The sequence below is a fragment of the Pteronotus mesoamericanus genome, unplaced genomic scaffold (genome assembly GCF_021234165.1).
Source record: "Pteronotus mesoamericanus isolate MK-2021 breed Mesoamerican mustached bat unplaced genomic scaffold, CSHL_Meso_final contig_50, whole genome shotgun sequence".
Taxonomy (NCBI): domain Eukaryota; kingdom Metazoa; phylum Chordata; class Mammalia; order Chiroptera; family Mormoopidae; genus Pteronotus; species Pteronotus mesoamericanus.
In genome coordinates, this window is record NW_026555186.1 from 26,541,310 (window position 1) to 26,559,326 (window position 18,017).

General features: G+C 42.0%; 1 protein-coding gene across 1 annotated transcript in view; it reads left to right on the plus strand.

Annotated features, from left to right (window-relative positions):
- Positions 1-18,017, plus strand: part of ARHGEF28 (Rho guanine nucleotide exchange factor 28) — a 275,217-nt gene that overhangs the window by 125,259 nt on the left and 131,941 nt on the right. Inside the window, exons 5-7 of the mRNA XM_054578492.1 lie at positions 1,479-1,662; positions 4,549-4,729; positions 8,063-8,135. Coding sequence (XP_054434467.1) covers positions 1,479-1,662; positions 4,549-4,729; positions 8,063-8,135 — 438 coding nt within the window. The remainder of the gene's footprint in view (positions 1-1,478; positions 1,663-4,548; positions 4,730-8,062; positions 8,136-18,017) is intronic.

Sequence of the window (18,017 nt, forward strand, 5' to 3'; positions counted from 1 at the left end):
TAAATGGAGTAGTAAAGTTATGCTACTGAGACAATGGGATAGTAACATCACAGTAATGTGGACAGTAAGCAGTGTGGAGAAGTAGGTGGTTTATGTCCTCGGTGTCTAAGTTGTGTGCAGTAGTATGCATTTTGTGTTCTGAATTTAGTCAAGAGATGTCAGAGGCGGAACTAAGGATGAGAGATGCTCCAAATAGCAGCTGTGGGTCCAAACTTCTATAGTTACTAAAAACTGACTTCCATGGGTGCTCACCAGGGAAAGAGCCATTAGTCATTTATTCATTTACTCAATAAGCAAATATTTATAGAGCATATAAGGTGTGCCAGGCACTGTGCTAGGAGAAAAGACAGACCAGCCCCTGCCCCTCCGGGCTGTCACCCAGTGTGATGCAGTGTTGTCTGGATCTCTTTCAGATTACAAACACAGCCAGTAACGTTGCTCACCTGTGGGGTGTGTGTAACTCACATTGTTACAGCATGCTTAATCCAACAGGTCATGAATGTTAGAATTTTTGTGTTTAGTTTGTTAAGATTAGGCTTGTTTTAAGGTGTGTCTTGATGTCTATGGAGTTCACAGGCCTAACTTCTCAAAAAAAATGTAAAGTGCCTTTTTAATGCAAATTTGTTCTTTTACATATTTCCAATGTAATGTGTATCATGGGCCACTTGTGTCCCAGGCACCGGGTCATTGCTGTAGAAAAACAGGTGTACAAACTCTATACAAATCAGGCAATTTAAACATACACAAATGCTTGAGATTCTGACAGTCAATTGCTATTCAACTCCACAAATATCAAATGACTTCAGTTTGCGAAACTGGATGCTGGATGTTAGGAATACAAAACTTCGAGGACCCCCTTAACCTGTAAGATGATACAGTTAGGAAACCACCACAATATAGAGCAGCAAACACCACAATGAAACCAAGACACGCAGATCAACCAGGAGCTGGGGTGGCTTTGGCAGCATTGAAATAATCCTACAGATCTAATGGACGACGTTGGAGGGGGACCACGGTCTCCGTTTCTCTGGACGTGTGAGACCCATTTCTGTCCCAGTTTCTCATTGGGAGAGAGCGCCTCCAGGGACAGAGGATGGAAGCGAAGCTGCTTTCCAGCATTGCCTCTGAGAGCCTGCCCCGCTGGAGTAGCACCATCTCCCCTGACTGTCTGTTTCCAGACGGTGGCCTGTTCCTAGCACTTGTTTTACTGCATGAGAGTGAAAGGTGATGCAGACATGCACCATAGTGTGCGGAAAGAACATCGTACCAGCAATGAATGGACCTGACCATAGCACCTACCAGCTTCCTGACCTTGGATAAATCACTGATCTCTCCACATTTGTAAAATGAGGTGTTTGGATTGGATGCTCTCGATGGGTCCTTCCCCTATTCTTATTGTGTCTAATACAGGGTCTCTGATAAGATGTATGAGACAAAATTTGTAAACAGAGGGACTCATATGTTTGTCTTCTTTTCAGGGAGCCTTCACAGAGAGTCTCTTCTACACCTCGCTGTGAGATGGGGCCTGCCTAAGCTTTCCCAGTTTCTCATGTGTCTCCCAGGGGGAGTTCAGGCCTTGGCTTTACCTAATGAAGAGGGTGCCACGCCATTAGACTTAGCTTTAAATGGTGGACTCTCCAAGCTGGTTGAAGACATCACAAAGTGAGTTTGGCTAGTTGGTAGTTTCTCTCTTAATCTGTTTCTATAAAGTCTGCCAAACATTATGGAAAAATTGAAATAATCAAACCACAGGCTAATATTGGTTTATGTTTTACCACTAATTCTCATGTATAAAGTACAGATATATACAGGGTCCTGTAGAAGTAATGCCTGCTTGAGTGTGGTTGGTAGGGTACCATGAGATAGACAGCAATTTGAACATGTAACCTAAAATGTCATATGGTGTGCTTGAATGTGATATCGTTATGTTACAGAATTACATGCTTATGATTTTTGTAATAAAAGATTTTATAATATAAAGGGGCATTATTCATGCCGGACCCTGTATATGTTTGTGTGTATATATGTATACATATATGTGTATATGTGTGTGTGTGTATATATTTATATAGCATACACACAAATATGCAGATATATTTGGTGTTGATACTTTATGGGGGAGGAGGAGTTAGAGAAAAAGTCTCAAAAGTCTTTATAGGGAGCTATAATTAATAATAACCCTCCAACCCCTACTTATCTATCAGGTTTTAGCCTAAATGCCACTTCTTCAGAGGGGCCTTTTGTGTTATGATCTTTTATAATTATTAATTCATGATAGTAATTGTGATTAAAGTGATTAAAATTATTCACTATATTAATTACAATTTAGAATTTTATGTATGTAATGATTATCAAATATGTCTCCCTCCTAAATCATCTGAGGGCTGAAATTATTTCTGTTTTACCTACTGCAGTGTTCAGCACATAATATTTATTGAAAGAATATAAAATAATATTCATTGTTGAATCAATGAATAACAGACAAACCCTAAAATACTAGAAATCCAATGGATGGTTATCAGGACATAGTGAAATAATTTAAAAGAACTAAATTGTCAACTATTAAGTTATCTATGTTGATGTTGCTATCCATGCTTTCATTGAAAAATGAAGGTACTGTTTGTTATTTAGAATGGTTTAGACCTGTCATTCTTAAGTTATGAAAGGAGGATTCATATATGGTAATTTTCTTCACTTAACATGTGGTTTAAAAAAAAGCCCAGATAAATTGGGGAGTATATTAAAAATTACAAAGTGCTACATAAATATTCAATGTTGTCAGAGTTATTATAGTACTAATGGACTGGTTTTTCTTGTTTGGTTCATAGACCTCAGTGTAATTTATGGTTATATGATACGTAAGTGGACATTGGAATAGAAGTCAGAGCTTTCTGGTTTTTTTTTCTCTCACTTGGTCACCAAACAAGGAAAGAGTCCATCTGCAGAGAATTGTCCCCTCCTTTTATTTTTGCTCTAACATGAGTCCACTTTCTTGGCTAAAAGGGGAAGGCAGGACCGCTTCCTTTGACTTAGTCATTGTTACATTGGAATCTTGGGAGGCTGACTTCTTCATCCTTGGTAGCTTTTCTCTTTCTGCTCAGTCCAAGAACAGAAGATAGTTATGTGTTTTAAAAGTTTGCAAATCTAATAAATCCATTTATGGATGGGATTAGAAATAGACTGTAAACAAAATTTAGAGCTTCTGTTTTCTCGCTACTGCTGTTAGTGTCATTTCCAAGAAGAAAAATTGTTCCGTTGCAAAAATTTACTCTTAGTTCTTGAGGAAGTTACTAATAGCAGTAGGATAGAATTCTCATATGAGGTTTCCTACAACTACTTAATGTTCTTACACTGTAAGCATTGTTACTTTACCCAAGACAAATGTAATTTTATTATAGACTAGGTAGTGTTTTTCTTTTGGAAATGTGCCTTATATTAAACACTATGTACTTAAAAAAAAAAAGACAGTGATTGGATTGCTCAGGCTTAGAGTCCCATTTGCCTTGGGCTTGTCATTGGAATAAGAAGTTGCTTCCTGGAAGATTCTGGAGTCCCTGCCAATAATTAGTGTCAAGAGTTTAGGAAGATGCCCCAAATTTTAGAGTATAAGTGCCCTTTATGAAGATCCCTTTTTGTCACTCCATATGCTGGAGATAACATTTATTGGATTGGAACTATATTTTTGTAAAGCGAGCCTTCATTAACAAAATGAGGTCTTGGGCGAAAAGGAAAGAGGCAGAGCGCTGGTTCTGAGCGGTGAGGAAGCTGGGAGCAAGCTGTTGGGGTGTGAGAACGTGCCGAGGCAAGCGGTTATCCGCGAGCCACTCACGTTTTCCTCCCGAGGCCTCTTCACTGTGTGGATTGTGTGACCTTATAAACTATCCAGAATATTGTGACACTAGCCATGAAGCCTACATATAGCTAATAAATGTGTGATTGTTCTTAGCTCAAACAGAACAGGAAATAAGCTGATATTCAAGAATTTAGTTTGGGAATATTGCTTCTTTGTTTATGAGTGCATTCAAGAATACAACATGATCAAATTTATGCATGGTTCAATTTGCATGAGAAAATGATTTACAATAGTCAGCCAGTGTGTTTTGAATATGTCACTTGTTTGTAACATCCAAACCTTACCATGCTCCCTGGAGATCGTATCTGTTTTCCACTGTAATCACCTAATAAACGGGTGGCTGCCGGCTAATTTATTCTGCCATGTGTGGCCCCTCTAAAGGGAGAGGCATCTTTTCAGATGGAAAGGAGAATGAAATATTGAGGCAAAGTACCATGTTTAAAAGTCAGTACTGTTTCATTATTTCTATAAATCTTTAATGTATATAATTGTGTGAATGGCTTTTCAATTGCTGTCTCCTCTAGGTGGAAAAAGAAAGATGGCTTTATTAGAATTTGTTTACATGATCTTATCGTCAGGAGGTAGCTTTTGAGGATCTTTTGCCAGTTGGATTTTTAATACCAGGGGCAATGAGGGTACTGGGATTTGGGGGCTGGTGTTTCCGAAGCTGCGGGTTTTGATTTGTGACGGTTCAGTTTCCAGGGCAGACGTTCCCCAGTCTTCTCCCGAGTGCAGCTCAGCGAAGATGCCTTCCTGCAGTACATTCACTCGCCAGAAACGCTGACCCTGACGCTCAACCACACGGCCGAGCATTTGCTGGAGGCAGATATTAAACTCTTCAGGAAGTACTTTTGGGATAGAGCCTTTCTCATCAAGGTTTGTGCCCTGTTTTTCTAGCATACAATACACACAGCCGGGGAGTGTAGGCAGCGCTCTCCTTGTTTTGGGGACGGTACTTTTCTAATGGAAGCTTGGGGGATATGGAATTGGAAACTGTGTTACACTGTAAAAGGAAGATTATGATGTAATATTTTGGTAGTAGAAAATGGTAATTTATATAATATTCTTGCTGCTTCTATTTCTTATGAGCCAGCCTTGCCAGTGTTAGGTTTTAAAATTCTAACATTGGATATTTTCTATTAATTTATTGATGACATAATTCTTATCTGAAGCAGTTGCATTTAGGATTATTTTACGTGTATCATGCCTACTTGTGGGGTTTCTCATGGCTTAGATGTGGCTAAGCATTTGTCCCAGTGTACAGATTCTTTTTGAATGAGGACTGGTCACTTGAAACCGGTTCCTTTTGGAAGAGGTTTCCCCTCCTCCCACCAGGACCCAAACTCCAGCACTGAGAGCTATCATAGCGTGCCCATCTCGGGGGTCAAAAGGTTTCGTCTTCTTTATTTTTTTTTTTGTGGAGTTGAGAAGAATATAAAGAATATTTACATCTTTTAATTATTATTAAGCTAAACGTCACTTTGAGCGAAAGGGCTGAGTCAGTCTGGTGGAGAGCGCTGGGCGGGAGGGGGGTGGGTAACGGAGTCGCTCGCCAGATCACGTGACCCCTGTGTCCTGCCGCACACCTGTTAATAAGGTGCGGGGTTGATGACTATGCAGGCTTCACAGAGCACACAGGTCAGGAAACTGATACTGTTATTTATCACGGTTTTTGTAAAATGTTTGCTTCATAATATGAAGGATTTAGCCCCAAACACTATATATAAAATAAAGATTATTGTTGGCTTATTCCATATAGGGTTTTATTTTAAACAACTAGAATGAAACATGATCCTCAGAGCATGAACTACTACCTCCTTTCTTTGGGTTTTTGTGAATTTAGTGTATAATTTTCTGGCATGTGATGTTTCCTCATTTTGCCTAAGGATACTTGTCAGTTAAAGACACTAAGCCTTTCCTGGCTGGCGTGCGTGGCTCAGTGGTTGGAGGGCTGTCCCATAGCAGAAAGATGGAGGGTCTGATTCCAGGTCAGGGCACATACCTGGGTTGCAGGTTCGGTACCTGGTCCAGGCACCTGCAGTCTCAGGTCTGAATGTGTGTGGGAGGCAACAAATTGATGCTTCTCTCTTGCATCGCTGTTTCTCTCTCTCCCTTCCTCTCTCTCTAAAAGAAACGGGGGGAAAAAAGATACTAAGGCTTCAGCCATCCCTGGGCCTCTCACCCAGGCCCCCAGATGTTGCCGTTCCAGCCGGGCAGAGGCTTGGCCTGGGGAGCAGCACTGCTCAGGGTGCGCTCTGCTCCGCGCCGCCCCCCCCCCCCCCGGGTGCAGCTCGGCAACGCGTGTGTCCTTTGGAAGGGGGTCTCAGCTGGGAGCTCGGCCCCTGGTGACAGAACTCCGGAGAAGCATGGAGCAAGCTCTGTGTCTGGCAAAAATCATTGAACTTTCTTTCCGTGACCAAATCCTCCAACCTCTTCGTTTGGATTTGTGATTTCTCATAACACATTCAGGATAACACCGATCACCTATGGGGAAGATTTAGAAGGAGTAAATGTAGATGCGTCGATAATCTTTTGAAGTAGATTTATAATAACAAAGACCAAATAGGAATTGCGTTTCAGCTATTTGGAGATTTTCATTTCACAAAAAATAGTGAGGAAATTGATGTTACAACATGGATAAAAGAATCCGTTAAAACGGAACGGCCCTGTGTTCCAGGTGTTAGTGCGCCTCTTTTTTCTTTCTGACTCGAGTTGTGTGGCTGGGTGGGGAGTGGGGAGACCAAAAGGGAACAAGGCTGAGGTTCTTCAGGACACCCAGAGTCATTAATTCTTACCTGTTTGACAAAACGTTTTGATGGTGTCACCGAATTTAAAAATTTTTGTGTACCTCTTGCTTGGTTAGATGTTATTTTAAATGTAAGCCAATGATGATTGTTATATAGGTTATCCACACTAAAAGTTTACAATTTGGGGTAAAAAATATGAGATTATATATTGTCATACAGTATTCATGCTTTATGAAATCTTAGATGTCTAAAATCCTATTTTTATATCTGCCTTGGTCTGAGAGACTAATTCATTCTCAGCTTACCACAGTATATCCTCAGTGTCAGGAGGCATCTTGAGTCTAAGGGTTTGGGCATCGCCCAGTTACCTGCAGCCTTTTAGAACAACACTGAAACCATGCTGCAGAAACCCAAGTTTGCTTTACCACATCCAAGAGCTGCTCAGGTAACTCTGTTCAGAGCCATGCTTGTTCAGAGTTGTAAAGGAGTCATATTCTAACATTCTGTTATAGCGGATACTGGTGGACTGATAATTTATAATGATTATTCAATGTTAAACAGTGACAGGTTGGTACTACATATCCAAATAATATCAGAGGTCTCTGTAAACATAGATATTAAGAAATTCAATAACAGACAAAATCTTAGCTATATATTTTAATTGTGTTTTAGTTCTCTCCCTATAGCAGCTTATTATGAATCAGAGCACTGAGAATTTAGTTCTCGATACACTGAGCTTAATCACATGCCCAGGGGGATTCAGGTGTCTGTCAGTTTTAGGGTTGCCCGCCCAAGTTTGCCCATGTGTTCGATTTGGAACATGTGTGGCTGCGGTGTTGGGCTGTTCTACCATTTGACTCATTTGTACATAATCCTGTTTTTCTTCACATATTCACTGGCTGTGGGAAATCCATTTGAAAAGAAAATGCTCAGAGGGTTCCCAAGAGGACAGCTTCTCTCCAAGGCTCACAAACGCCGTCTCAGCCAGGGACAGCCTGTGCCTGTGTGTGTCAGCTTGCAGCCCTAGGCCCACGCTCATCCTGGGTCCTCCAGGGGAGGGTGGCCCTACCCTATTGTCTGGCATCCCAAGGCGCCTGTGGCTTAGGGCATGGGTGGGGCTGCTTTCGGTGAGCAGATGCATAAAACAGTGGCTCTTCTTTCTGGTTTCAAGATTTTCTGTTCTCTGTTTCCCTTTTTGGTTCATGCATCTTGTCCCTGAGAGCCTTGTTGTGAGCTGGGGAAGCAGTAGCGGATTAGTTGCAAGGACAGTTTTGACTCATGCCTCCAGGTTCCCCCAACATGTCTCATCACCTTCCTGGAGTGCCGCCCATCTTCCCCAACCTCCCCAGGCCATACCTCTGGCCTGTCCCAGCTCTGAGATCCTTGAATGTGGTTTTCATCTCTTTGTTACATATTTGAAGCCTCAAATGGTCTTCAGTGATTTTTTTTCTTGCTTCCTTAGACTCTTGAAGAGCAAGAAACCAGGCCAGAGGAAAGACCAGATATGCCCTCCAGTGCTGCAGAACCCAAAGAAGGTATGCAGGCTCCTTCTCCACTCAGGGAACCCAGAAAGTGCGCAGGACTCACTAGCCTGCTGGGGTTGAAGTGCGTGGGTGAAGCACAGACAGAACAAAGGGGATCAGAGGCAAGATCAGGGTTTGGGATACAATATGGGTCCTCTGACAGCATGATATGAAATATACTGTTTTCCACTTTTTTTTTGATTGACATTTACTGAGTGCTGTTGGCCAGTCCTGGGCCAGGTCCTCCCTGGCTCTTAATCTCCAGGGCACTCTCCTGACACAGATCATTCCCCTCAGTATCAAGTTTAGTTTCTTTATCCCATTCAGTCCTTCATCACTCGCTTGCTCTTTAGTTTGTTTCACCATTGCAGAGCCCTGCTCTGTGCTGGGCTGGTGGATCCTCAAGAAGATGAGGGCTGTGAAGGTGTTTTTTGATATCACGAGGATTGTGGGGACACCCCTGGCACATAGAGGAAAGGGATGGGGCTGCGGGATGTTCTGCAGGGTGCAGACCGCCCGCCCAGCCCGGGTCCCACACAGTGGTTCCCAGCCCTGAGGGAGTGTCAGAGGTCGAAGGTACAAGTCTACTGGTGTGGGAGTCCTGACAGGGTGTACAGTTTTTATAACACATCATCACCGTTCTGCTCCACGTCGTAACACATGGCATCTTGTCGATGCCGCACTTGTACATAACACCCAGCTCATTTGCCCCGACACAGTACTTCCTTAGCTCTCCCAACTTGGCAGTTTACCTGGGCATACAAGGTCTACTTCAGTTCAGGTTCCTTCCTCTTTACAGATGCTGGTAAGCCTAATCTGTTAGTGAGTCCTAGTGGTAAGCACAAGTTCAATTCTAGGGAGCATTCTCACCTCTGTCCTTGAATAGTCCTGCACTTGTTATGGAATGGATTCTGATTTTTTTTGGTTTGTTTTTCTTTTATTTTCTAAAACATGGTAGTTTCAAGAATCAGACATCATTATGTCTTCTCATTGGTAATTAGACAAAGGTTTTATATATTGAAATACATATTATCTTTTATCAGTTTCCTTTTTATGTGTTAGAGGATTGTTTTTATTTTTGAAAGTATACATGAGGACAGGGTTATACACATTTGGAAGTAGGGTATATTATCTACGTAAATCCAGGAGAGTGGAGGGGGCGTTACAAATTACCTGTTACTGTAAAGGGACAACAGTCTGGTAGGGCTGAGGGCCACCCTGCTAGGTGCTAGGGTCAGGGAGAAAAAATAGGACCAGATCCTTGTCCCTAAGCTACCAGTTGTTGCCAGCTGGTTAGTACCTTTGATTCTTCTTCTAATCAGTGACATAGAATAGTTGCAGTCCAGGTATTTGTCAGGTAGTATAACTTTAAACTCTTTGTCCACATATTTATTAAAAAGTCATCTTGGAGAAGGGAGATTTGTGGCGAGTTGCTGGAAGTCTGCGTGATCCACCCACATTGCATATACTGCTGAGTTAAGTGGCCAGCTGAGCTTGCTACCCAAGCTGCACCTGCTTGGGCCCCTGTGGAAACACCCTCACTGTTTTCTCCTGTGAGCGATAGGCAGGCTGCATTGAGGGAGCTGAAGCTCGCCCTGCCTGCCCAAGAAGGTGCTAGGCAACTTCACACCGTCTTTTGAAGACCTGTAGGGAAAACCTCTTCTGGTCTCATGTGAGGAATGTTAGCTGCTTCTGAGCATTCGGCTTGCTTTGCTGCTGTAACTGGAACTGATCAGGTTTCTTGCTTCTAGTTGGCTGATAAAAAGTTGGAGCTAAAGCTCTGGCCAGCCAATTGCAAACGTGTAGGGTGCTGCTGAATACATTTTTGCATTGGCTTTATTTCATACGCCTTCACCCTTGCTTTTCCGTTGTTTACATTTTAAATCAACTTCTGATTTTTACTTAATGTTTTCTTGTATCTTTTTATTCCCTCATAATACAACTTCAGACTAATTTAGAGCAAAGTGAAGTCTAAATATGTACTTATATTCTAAGCTTTTGCCCTCATGGGGCTAACAATTTGAGATCGGGGCAGGAAAACAAGCTGGCAAAGAATTGGAACCACCTTGACAGCTCTGGGGAGCTGCTGGAAGTAAATTAAGGTTAGATTGCTATTTTAGCAAGGCCATTGTGAGAGTGTGGAGAATGGGTTGGAGGGGCCACGGGGCTGCAGAAGGTAATGCAGAAGGAGGCCTGCATCTGAGCAGTGTAATGAGTTTGGAGCGGTAGGGAGAGATGGGTTCTGTCCTGAGGGCACAGCGTGTCAGGTGGGGGAAGAGGCGATTCCCGGTGTGTCCTTGGGTGGGACAGGCCTTATGGGAAGCAGGAACATGACAAAAAATGTATTCAGTTTTAGACAGGTTGAGTTCAATGGGCCTAGGGGACAGACAAGTTCATACACTGGGCTGCTAGTTGGATTGAAGTCACTCAGCCAATAAGCAAAATAATTTGGATGGATACTCAAGCCCTCTAACTCCACATAATGTGTGTATTTTATAGATGTTCTAGGCAATACTTTTCTTTGTATATACTTGTTGGACATTAGAAACTGTATGCACATTCCAGCAGAGGGCAGTATTCAACTAAAGTGAAAATACTCAGTTTTTGTCCATTTATAACTCTGGAGTTGATTCAACCGGAAGAACAAAACATTCTGAGGGTAAGAGCTTGCTCTTCTTTTCCTTTAAACTCGAAAAGCAAACTTTCCCATTGACATCTACTAAAAGATTCTTAATAGCTCACATTTCCCTGTTCCACCTGCAGCAGGGGACAGAGGGGGGTGCTCTCTCTAAGCTTGTGTCTGGAGCTGCCACCGATTAAAACACTGTAATAACTTTAGTCTGGAAATTTACTGTGCTGTTCTTCGTAATGTGATAAATGGTTTTATTATTGTCTCTGAACCAATTATGTTTCTGTAATTTTATGATTGTTAGCTGTACTTCCAGAATGATGGGAAGTTATAACAAATGAATTAAATGGCTCAAAAGTCATCTCATTTTTAATATGCTGAGGTGAATAAGCTAATTATTAGTATTTGTTAACCCCCCAACTAACTCTATGTTGTCCTTTGCTTCTTTTTGTCCTTATTTTGTGCCTTATTATCCTACTCTAGGAGTTCCACTGAGCATTTTACAGAACACCAATCCTGGAAGATGTTCTGAAAAATCCAAGTTCTTTGGCCAGATAAGTAGAAAAGGCTGTATATGAAACTCCCCATCTTGGAGGTAGAGAATGCATTTAATGTTTTGTAGGTTCTAGTAAGTCGTGCAGTCAAGAAATCTAAGAATCTCTTTTTCACAGTTCTCAGCATCTCATGGAAGTGGTCTTTGGAAGGTACTTCAGAAATATTGCTCTTTCTCAGTTTTACTGATCCTGTCCTTTGTAGGCCTCACTTCTCCTTTCCCATGGTTACTTGGTTTCTTTCCATCCATTAGTACAGCGATGCTCGCGCTGGGACAGAAGCAGGGGTGACTCATGGTCATCTTGAATTTTCAGATCCCTCCTGCCCTGCTGCACTCTTTTGTGTGTGTGTTGTTGGGGAGCTGTTATCTGCCTGGAGTTTATGGGGCCATAAAACCAGGAGAACCATTGCAATACCATTGACCTCTATATAAATATCTTAACTTCTGTGTTGCCAGTTTCCTACTTTGTTAGTTTCTCCCCATTCATTATCTTCCACATTTTCATTAACAAGGAAAACAGAGTTGGGATTGGAGCACGAGTTCCAGTCGCAAAGGCGAGCGGGCAAAGTCATTTCCTTCAGGGCTGAGGCGGCAGCTGCAAGCAGGCCTGGAGGATCTCCTCCCTGTGATCCTTGTGGGAGGTGGGAGCGGCCTTGGATCCAAATGCACGGCACAGTCTGGGCAGACAGATGGGAGTCCTGTGGGCTCTTTTTCTTAGTCACTCAGTAAACATTAACTGAGTGCCCACTTTGTGCCAGGCGCTGGTCTAGGTGCTGGTGATACAGCAGCAACCGAAAAGGCAAAGAGAAAAATCTTGACTTCAGGGAGTTGAATGTCACTTAATTTCATTTAAGCATTTGTTGAGTGCCAGGCACTGCTCTCCGTGCGGGGGCTTCAGCTCTGAGCTGAGCGGAGTTTGTATGTTCCCGGAGTGTGCACTGCAGCGGTCACGGAGAGGGACACTTCTGGCAGTCAGGGATCAGTTTTCCCCATTGTATGCAGGAGGAGGTGGCTGCACAGAGAGGCCATGTAACTTGTCTGAGGTGGCACAGCTTGCCCAGGTGGCCAAAACTCCTTATACTATAGAATGCTCACCACCCTTATCTAACAGGATATTTACCTAGTTAGTCTTTGGACTGGTGATCTAGGAATCGATCTCTCCAGCATTTGTGTGATAGAAAAGGGCAATTTTAAAACCATTGCCTTGAAATGAGCTCTCTTCCACATGGCTGGCCTGTCTTGTGAAGTGCTTATGCCAGGAGATTTGTGACCCACAGGCACAGACATGTCTTGGCGACACACACCAGCAGCAAGCAGGCTGCTAAAAACCTCAGCTCTGCCACAGACTGGCTTCTGAGCGTTATGCAAGTGACTTGGCTGTGTTTTCTTTTGTAGAAAATGGCAGAGCAGGGCTGTCATGTAATCCTTCCCTCCTAGTAGGGCTTAAATGAGGAAATAAAGATAGGGCACCTTGACCAGGATCTGACAACTGGTCAACTCTCTGGCATTACGAGTGCAAACCATACCACGTGGCTAGCATGGACGTAGGGGTGATCATGTATGGGTTAAGACAGCCAGACATAGCTCTTTGCGTTGCAGTGACAAGGTGACCATCTTGTTTACTTGAACCTTCTCTAGACAGGGGTGTACCACTTCTCTGTGGGTGTACCACTTCTCTGTGTGCTCCGAGTGAGTGAAACGTGAGGAGGAAGTTGCGTGGTGCACTTTATTTTATCTCCTGTTAGATATTTTTGGGAAAACAAGAGGGCTTTTATCTGTGCCAATTTTCTTTCCAGAATTTTTCATTGAAAATACTCCACTCAATGCCTTTTTAGAACTGCTTCCTGTGCTTGCAAGGTTTCATCAGGATGTAGACTCTTTACACCAGGATGGTGGGGATTTAGGACGGCATGAGGAAGGCTGCTCTGCAGGGGGAATTACTCAGTTGGGTGCACAGCTCGCATCTTAGCCCTAGTGTGGAATATCCATCCAAGGACTTCATCAGTGTCATTCACCTAAGAGTCAGGAATTTTGAAGTTTTCAAGACAATTACAAATCATACCCAGTTCAGAAGGTACTTCCCAGCTCCGGGAAGTGACGTGTGATTGTTTTATCCATTGTACAAAGCAGCTCAGCCTCCTCTGTACTTTCTTTAGAGATTGACTTGGCCAACCCACTTTCTCCTCCTGCCCACTGGAAAAAAAATTGTTTCCCCAAGGACAAAAATAGGATGTCAAGCTGATACAATGCTATTTTGAATGTTATTACAATGGTATTAGTATTTTCTCACACAAAAAAGAAAAATTCTCCTTCTTGTCTCCCCCTAGTTTATCACAGAATTAAAAAATCATAGTTTGATTTGGAAAGAATCTGAGGAGATTCCTCAGAGCTCACCTAGATACAACAGATTCTCTTCATACCTGCTATGGGTGCTTTGTCCCAGCTGTGTCAGATTTGCAGGCTCAGTGGAAGGACAAGCATTAAGTAGGCATATCAACCAAGGGGTCTAATATAATTGAAATAAGCTGTAGTTGAAAATATAGCAAAGGTTTTTTTTTTTCCTGAATATAAGTAGGCCCTAAGTGGCAAGTCTTAGGGACATAAAACTTCCCAAAACAAACCAGAATCTGTTTTTCTTTGAAAGCTGACTTGCCTCATTTTATTCAAGAAATTGAGTAAATTAGGAAAATTATGTCCTAATTTCAATTTGAGATATAATGATTTAGAGCTTTTGCTTAGTTGACAGCTGTAACCAAATTTTGGGGCTGAGGGTATCTTTTTTTTTCTCCATGAATAAACTCATCACTCTTTGAGATTTTATGGGGGGGTGTGTGTGTGTGTGTGTGTGTGTGTGTTTAGGCACTAGATATAAAGAAATCTGTATTATAAAAACATACTAAACATGGAGTTATCATATGACCAAGTAATTACATTCCTAGATATATACTCAAGAGAAATGAAAACAAACATCTCCAGAAAAATTTGTATGTAAATGTTCATCGAAGCATTATTCATAATTGCCAAAAAGTGCAAACAAACCAAATGCCCATCAGCTGTGAAATGGATATGTAAAATGTGGTGTATACTTAAAACTGTATACAATATACAAATATTAAAAAACTGTATTCAATTTTGTATACAAATCTGTAATCAAAAGGAAGTGTTTGGCAATAAAGAATAAGGTACTGATACATTACAGCATGAATGAACCTTGAAAACATGATGCTATGTGAAAGAGGCCTGTTACAAAAGACCACATATTGTGTGATTCCATTTATATAAAGTACCCAGAATAGCAAATCTCTGCAAATGAAACGTAGACTAGCGGTTACCCAGGACCAGGGTGAGAGAGGGCGGCTGAGGAGGAATGGGGAGTCAGTGCTGATGGGTAGGGAGTTTCAAGTTGGGGCAATAAAAATGTTCCAGAAGTGATTGTGGTGATGATTGTACAACTTCAAGTATATTAAAAATCATTGAACTGTACACTTTAAGTGGATGAATTCCATAGTATTGGCTTATACCTCAATAAAGCTCAGACAAAAATATATGCATGGGGAAGAAGGAATATATACTAAAACATTAACAATGCTTTTGTTGATTACTCTTTCGTAGTCCTTTTCAAATTTTCTTAAACAGTTATTTTCTTTGGCTCAAAAATGTCACAAATAATTTTAAACAATGTTATTTCCAAAAGGATATCTTAAATTCTTTCTGAAAGAATGCAGAGTACAAATACAAAAGTTATATTGTAAAGGAACACGTGTTTGAGTTGCCGGAGGGCAGGAATTTCTTCTCTCACCTTGACGTGCCCTCCTGGGCTGCCGATGCTGTGGCTCTGTGGGACCTGGTTCAGCTTGTTGACTCAAATGGAATGTTGGGGCTTGTGGACTGACAGGGCTCACATGGGTATGTCTGTAGAGAAGTGCCTCATTGTTTCTCCCAGTCCGTATTTATTCTTGTTTGTATCCCACTTTTAGGGAAAAATATCATTTGGGATACTGAAACCAGAGGTCAGAGTGTTGTGGTATCCTCTTAGGAGGGCTAGATAGTTTATCAGATTTGTTCCCTTCACCATTTTGATTCTCTGACAGTTGTGAATCAGACATGCACACAAGGCTAACGCATTAAAGTGATACATGCAAGTGAAGTCATTGTAAGTGAAACAGGAATGCACAAATGGAGAGGAAAGGGTGGATTTGGTCTCACAGAGGTAGAGGGGTGAGAGGAAGCAAGGGGAAAAGCATTCATCTGTCCGATCAATCTGGCAGTGCAGAAGCTGTGATAAAATAGTGCTAGTATTGGAAGTGTTTGAGGTAGTAATTCAACTTTCCTGTCCCTGGCTGACCCTTAGCTTGCCTAGTGATCTACCACATCTCTTTAGCTGTTTTGGGCCATATCTAGGTGGAGGAGAGAAGCGTTTAGTCAGTACCTGTAATGTGCTAGGCATTCTGCTTGGCGCTGGAGATACCAGGTGTTGGACGAAAATCGATTTGGACCCACCTTTTCCAGAACTCACAGTCTATTGGGAGAAGAGGATTCAGAAGACTATGAACTACCCTCGGGGTTCCTATGGGCATTTGTGGAGAGGGTAGAACAAGCTGAGAGCGTGGCCCTTGTTTCCAGTTGTGCTTTTGCTGCTGTCCTGCAAGTCTAACCCAGCCAGGGACAGTTGAACCCGAGGGGAGGGATGAAATGGCCGTAGTTGTGTGGCTGGCTCTGGTCATGGTTCTTCTTGCCTCCTCCTTGGGGGCGAGTCAGGTGGCACAGCAAATGGCAGTTAAAGGAGAATACTACGCATTCTATATTTTCAATGTAAGCTTTTTTTTTTTCCTTTTGCATGAGTCTAGCCTCTGTGACCCTATTTTTCACGAGGAGACAGGTTTGTGCACAGAGTTGAGATCTGTTAGGCCAATCTGTTTCTTAAGATATTGATGTTAATCTTATAGCTACTTAATCCTGTTTCGAAAACCCTGTTCTCTAGAGCAGTGTCACTGGTAAACATGATTATTAGAGAGTATTTCTCATTCCATTATATTGTAGTTTGGCAATAAAAAGTATGTTTATGGAGTTGATAAGTGTGATTTAGAGGGGGTAATCCTTACTTCTGGGTGGGCCTTGAAGGCAAGATTAATAGGTCTTTAAAACAGAATAGCTTGGAGTTACTGATATCATTATCTACTGAAGGTTGCTATAGCAATGAGTGGTTTGATTGCACTGTGCAGTTGGTGGTACGGTGGGTGAGTGTAAAAGGATCCTAGTAATTTAGCAGAAACTCTCCTGGAGCAATTTAATTAAACCCCAGTAGAATGAGTGCCAAATTCTTTGAAAGCTCTAAGATGTAGTTCTGTATAAACCTAGATCAATTAAAGATACATTATTATCCTGAATGTATACACTGTCACAAATATCTTAATGATTTTAGGATAAAGGTTTTTATAACTTTGTAAGTTAATCTTTACATGCTGGAGTACAAATTTTATGAAGACTTGTCTATTTAAATATAGTTTGTTTGCAAATGCCACAAGATTATATTAGATGGTAAGGAAAACCATAGACTGACAATGTACAAAGACTAGCTTTCTGGGAGGGGCAGGAAGCTGGAGTGTGAATGTACTGCCAGAAGAATGCACGTGCTTTGTTATCGCAAGCTGGATTACCACAATATAGCCTTCTTCATTAGCAGTCTTGAACAATATTTGTACTGTTCTTCTGAACCACTAATGTAGGTATAGAATTCTTTAGAAATGTGGAACCATCATAATTTAAGAGCATGGACTGAAATGGCTTTAAAGGAATATTTTATAACAGATAAAATAAAAATGTGTGTGACTCCTGATGTCTGTGTAAATCTGTCTGTTGAAACCTTGGTGCTGGTTACCCTCCCCTTCCTTTTTAACACAGCGGTGTCTTTCCCACTTACCCAATTTTTAATAAAACCCCTACTATGTTAATATAATGTGGTAAACAACATAGTAGGTGCTTCACATCAACTTTCTGCATCTGTGCAGTGGGGGTGAAAAGCTTTGGATTAAGGAGCATAAACAGCAGGCTTTTGAAGGGTGAAGCTGGCCCAGTTGGCATGCCCTGCTGATTATGCTGCCCTGCAGGTGTTACTCTGCTGCCACCTGGAGGCCTTGTGTGGGGTGTGCATTTAAAGGTAGGCGGGGATGCCGGGAACAAAATCTGCCCAGACTCTTCTTCTGCTACTGCTTTGTCCTATTCCCTGTTGAGGTCAGTTGACATGACCACACAACATTGAGGCTATTCCTTTTTCATTTTTCCTTGCAGAGCTAATATAAATCAAGGACAGTACACTATTGTGCAGTGTAAATATCTTATAACTTGTTTGATATAAAGCAAATTCAAAGTTCTGTTATGTAACTTTTTAAAAACATTCCAGTGAGAAAGTTGACTTCTCTGATCCATCCTTGTCCTAAGGTATAAATGAATCTCTTGTACCTTTTATAACTAGAGATATGGGTGAGAACTCTTGACACTGTGGCCAGGTGGTGTGAAGAGCTTGAAAAAAATCTGCTCAGGGTTTGAGTTCTCAGGTGACTTAAATTAATAGGCGTGGCAAAGTGGAGTAAGGGATGCATTAGTTAATGCACCTGCTGGGAAAACCAGTGCGGTTTCCTGGCATCGGCCTCAAGCAGGGCCATGGGGGCAGGGCAGCTGAGGGTCCAGAGCAGAGCCTTGGGGCCCGCAATGG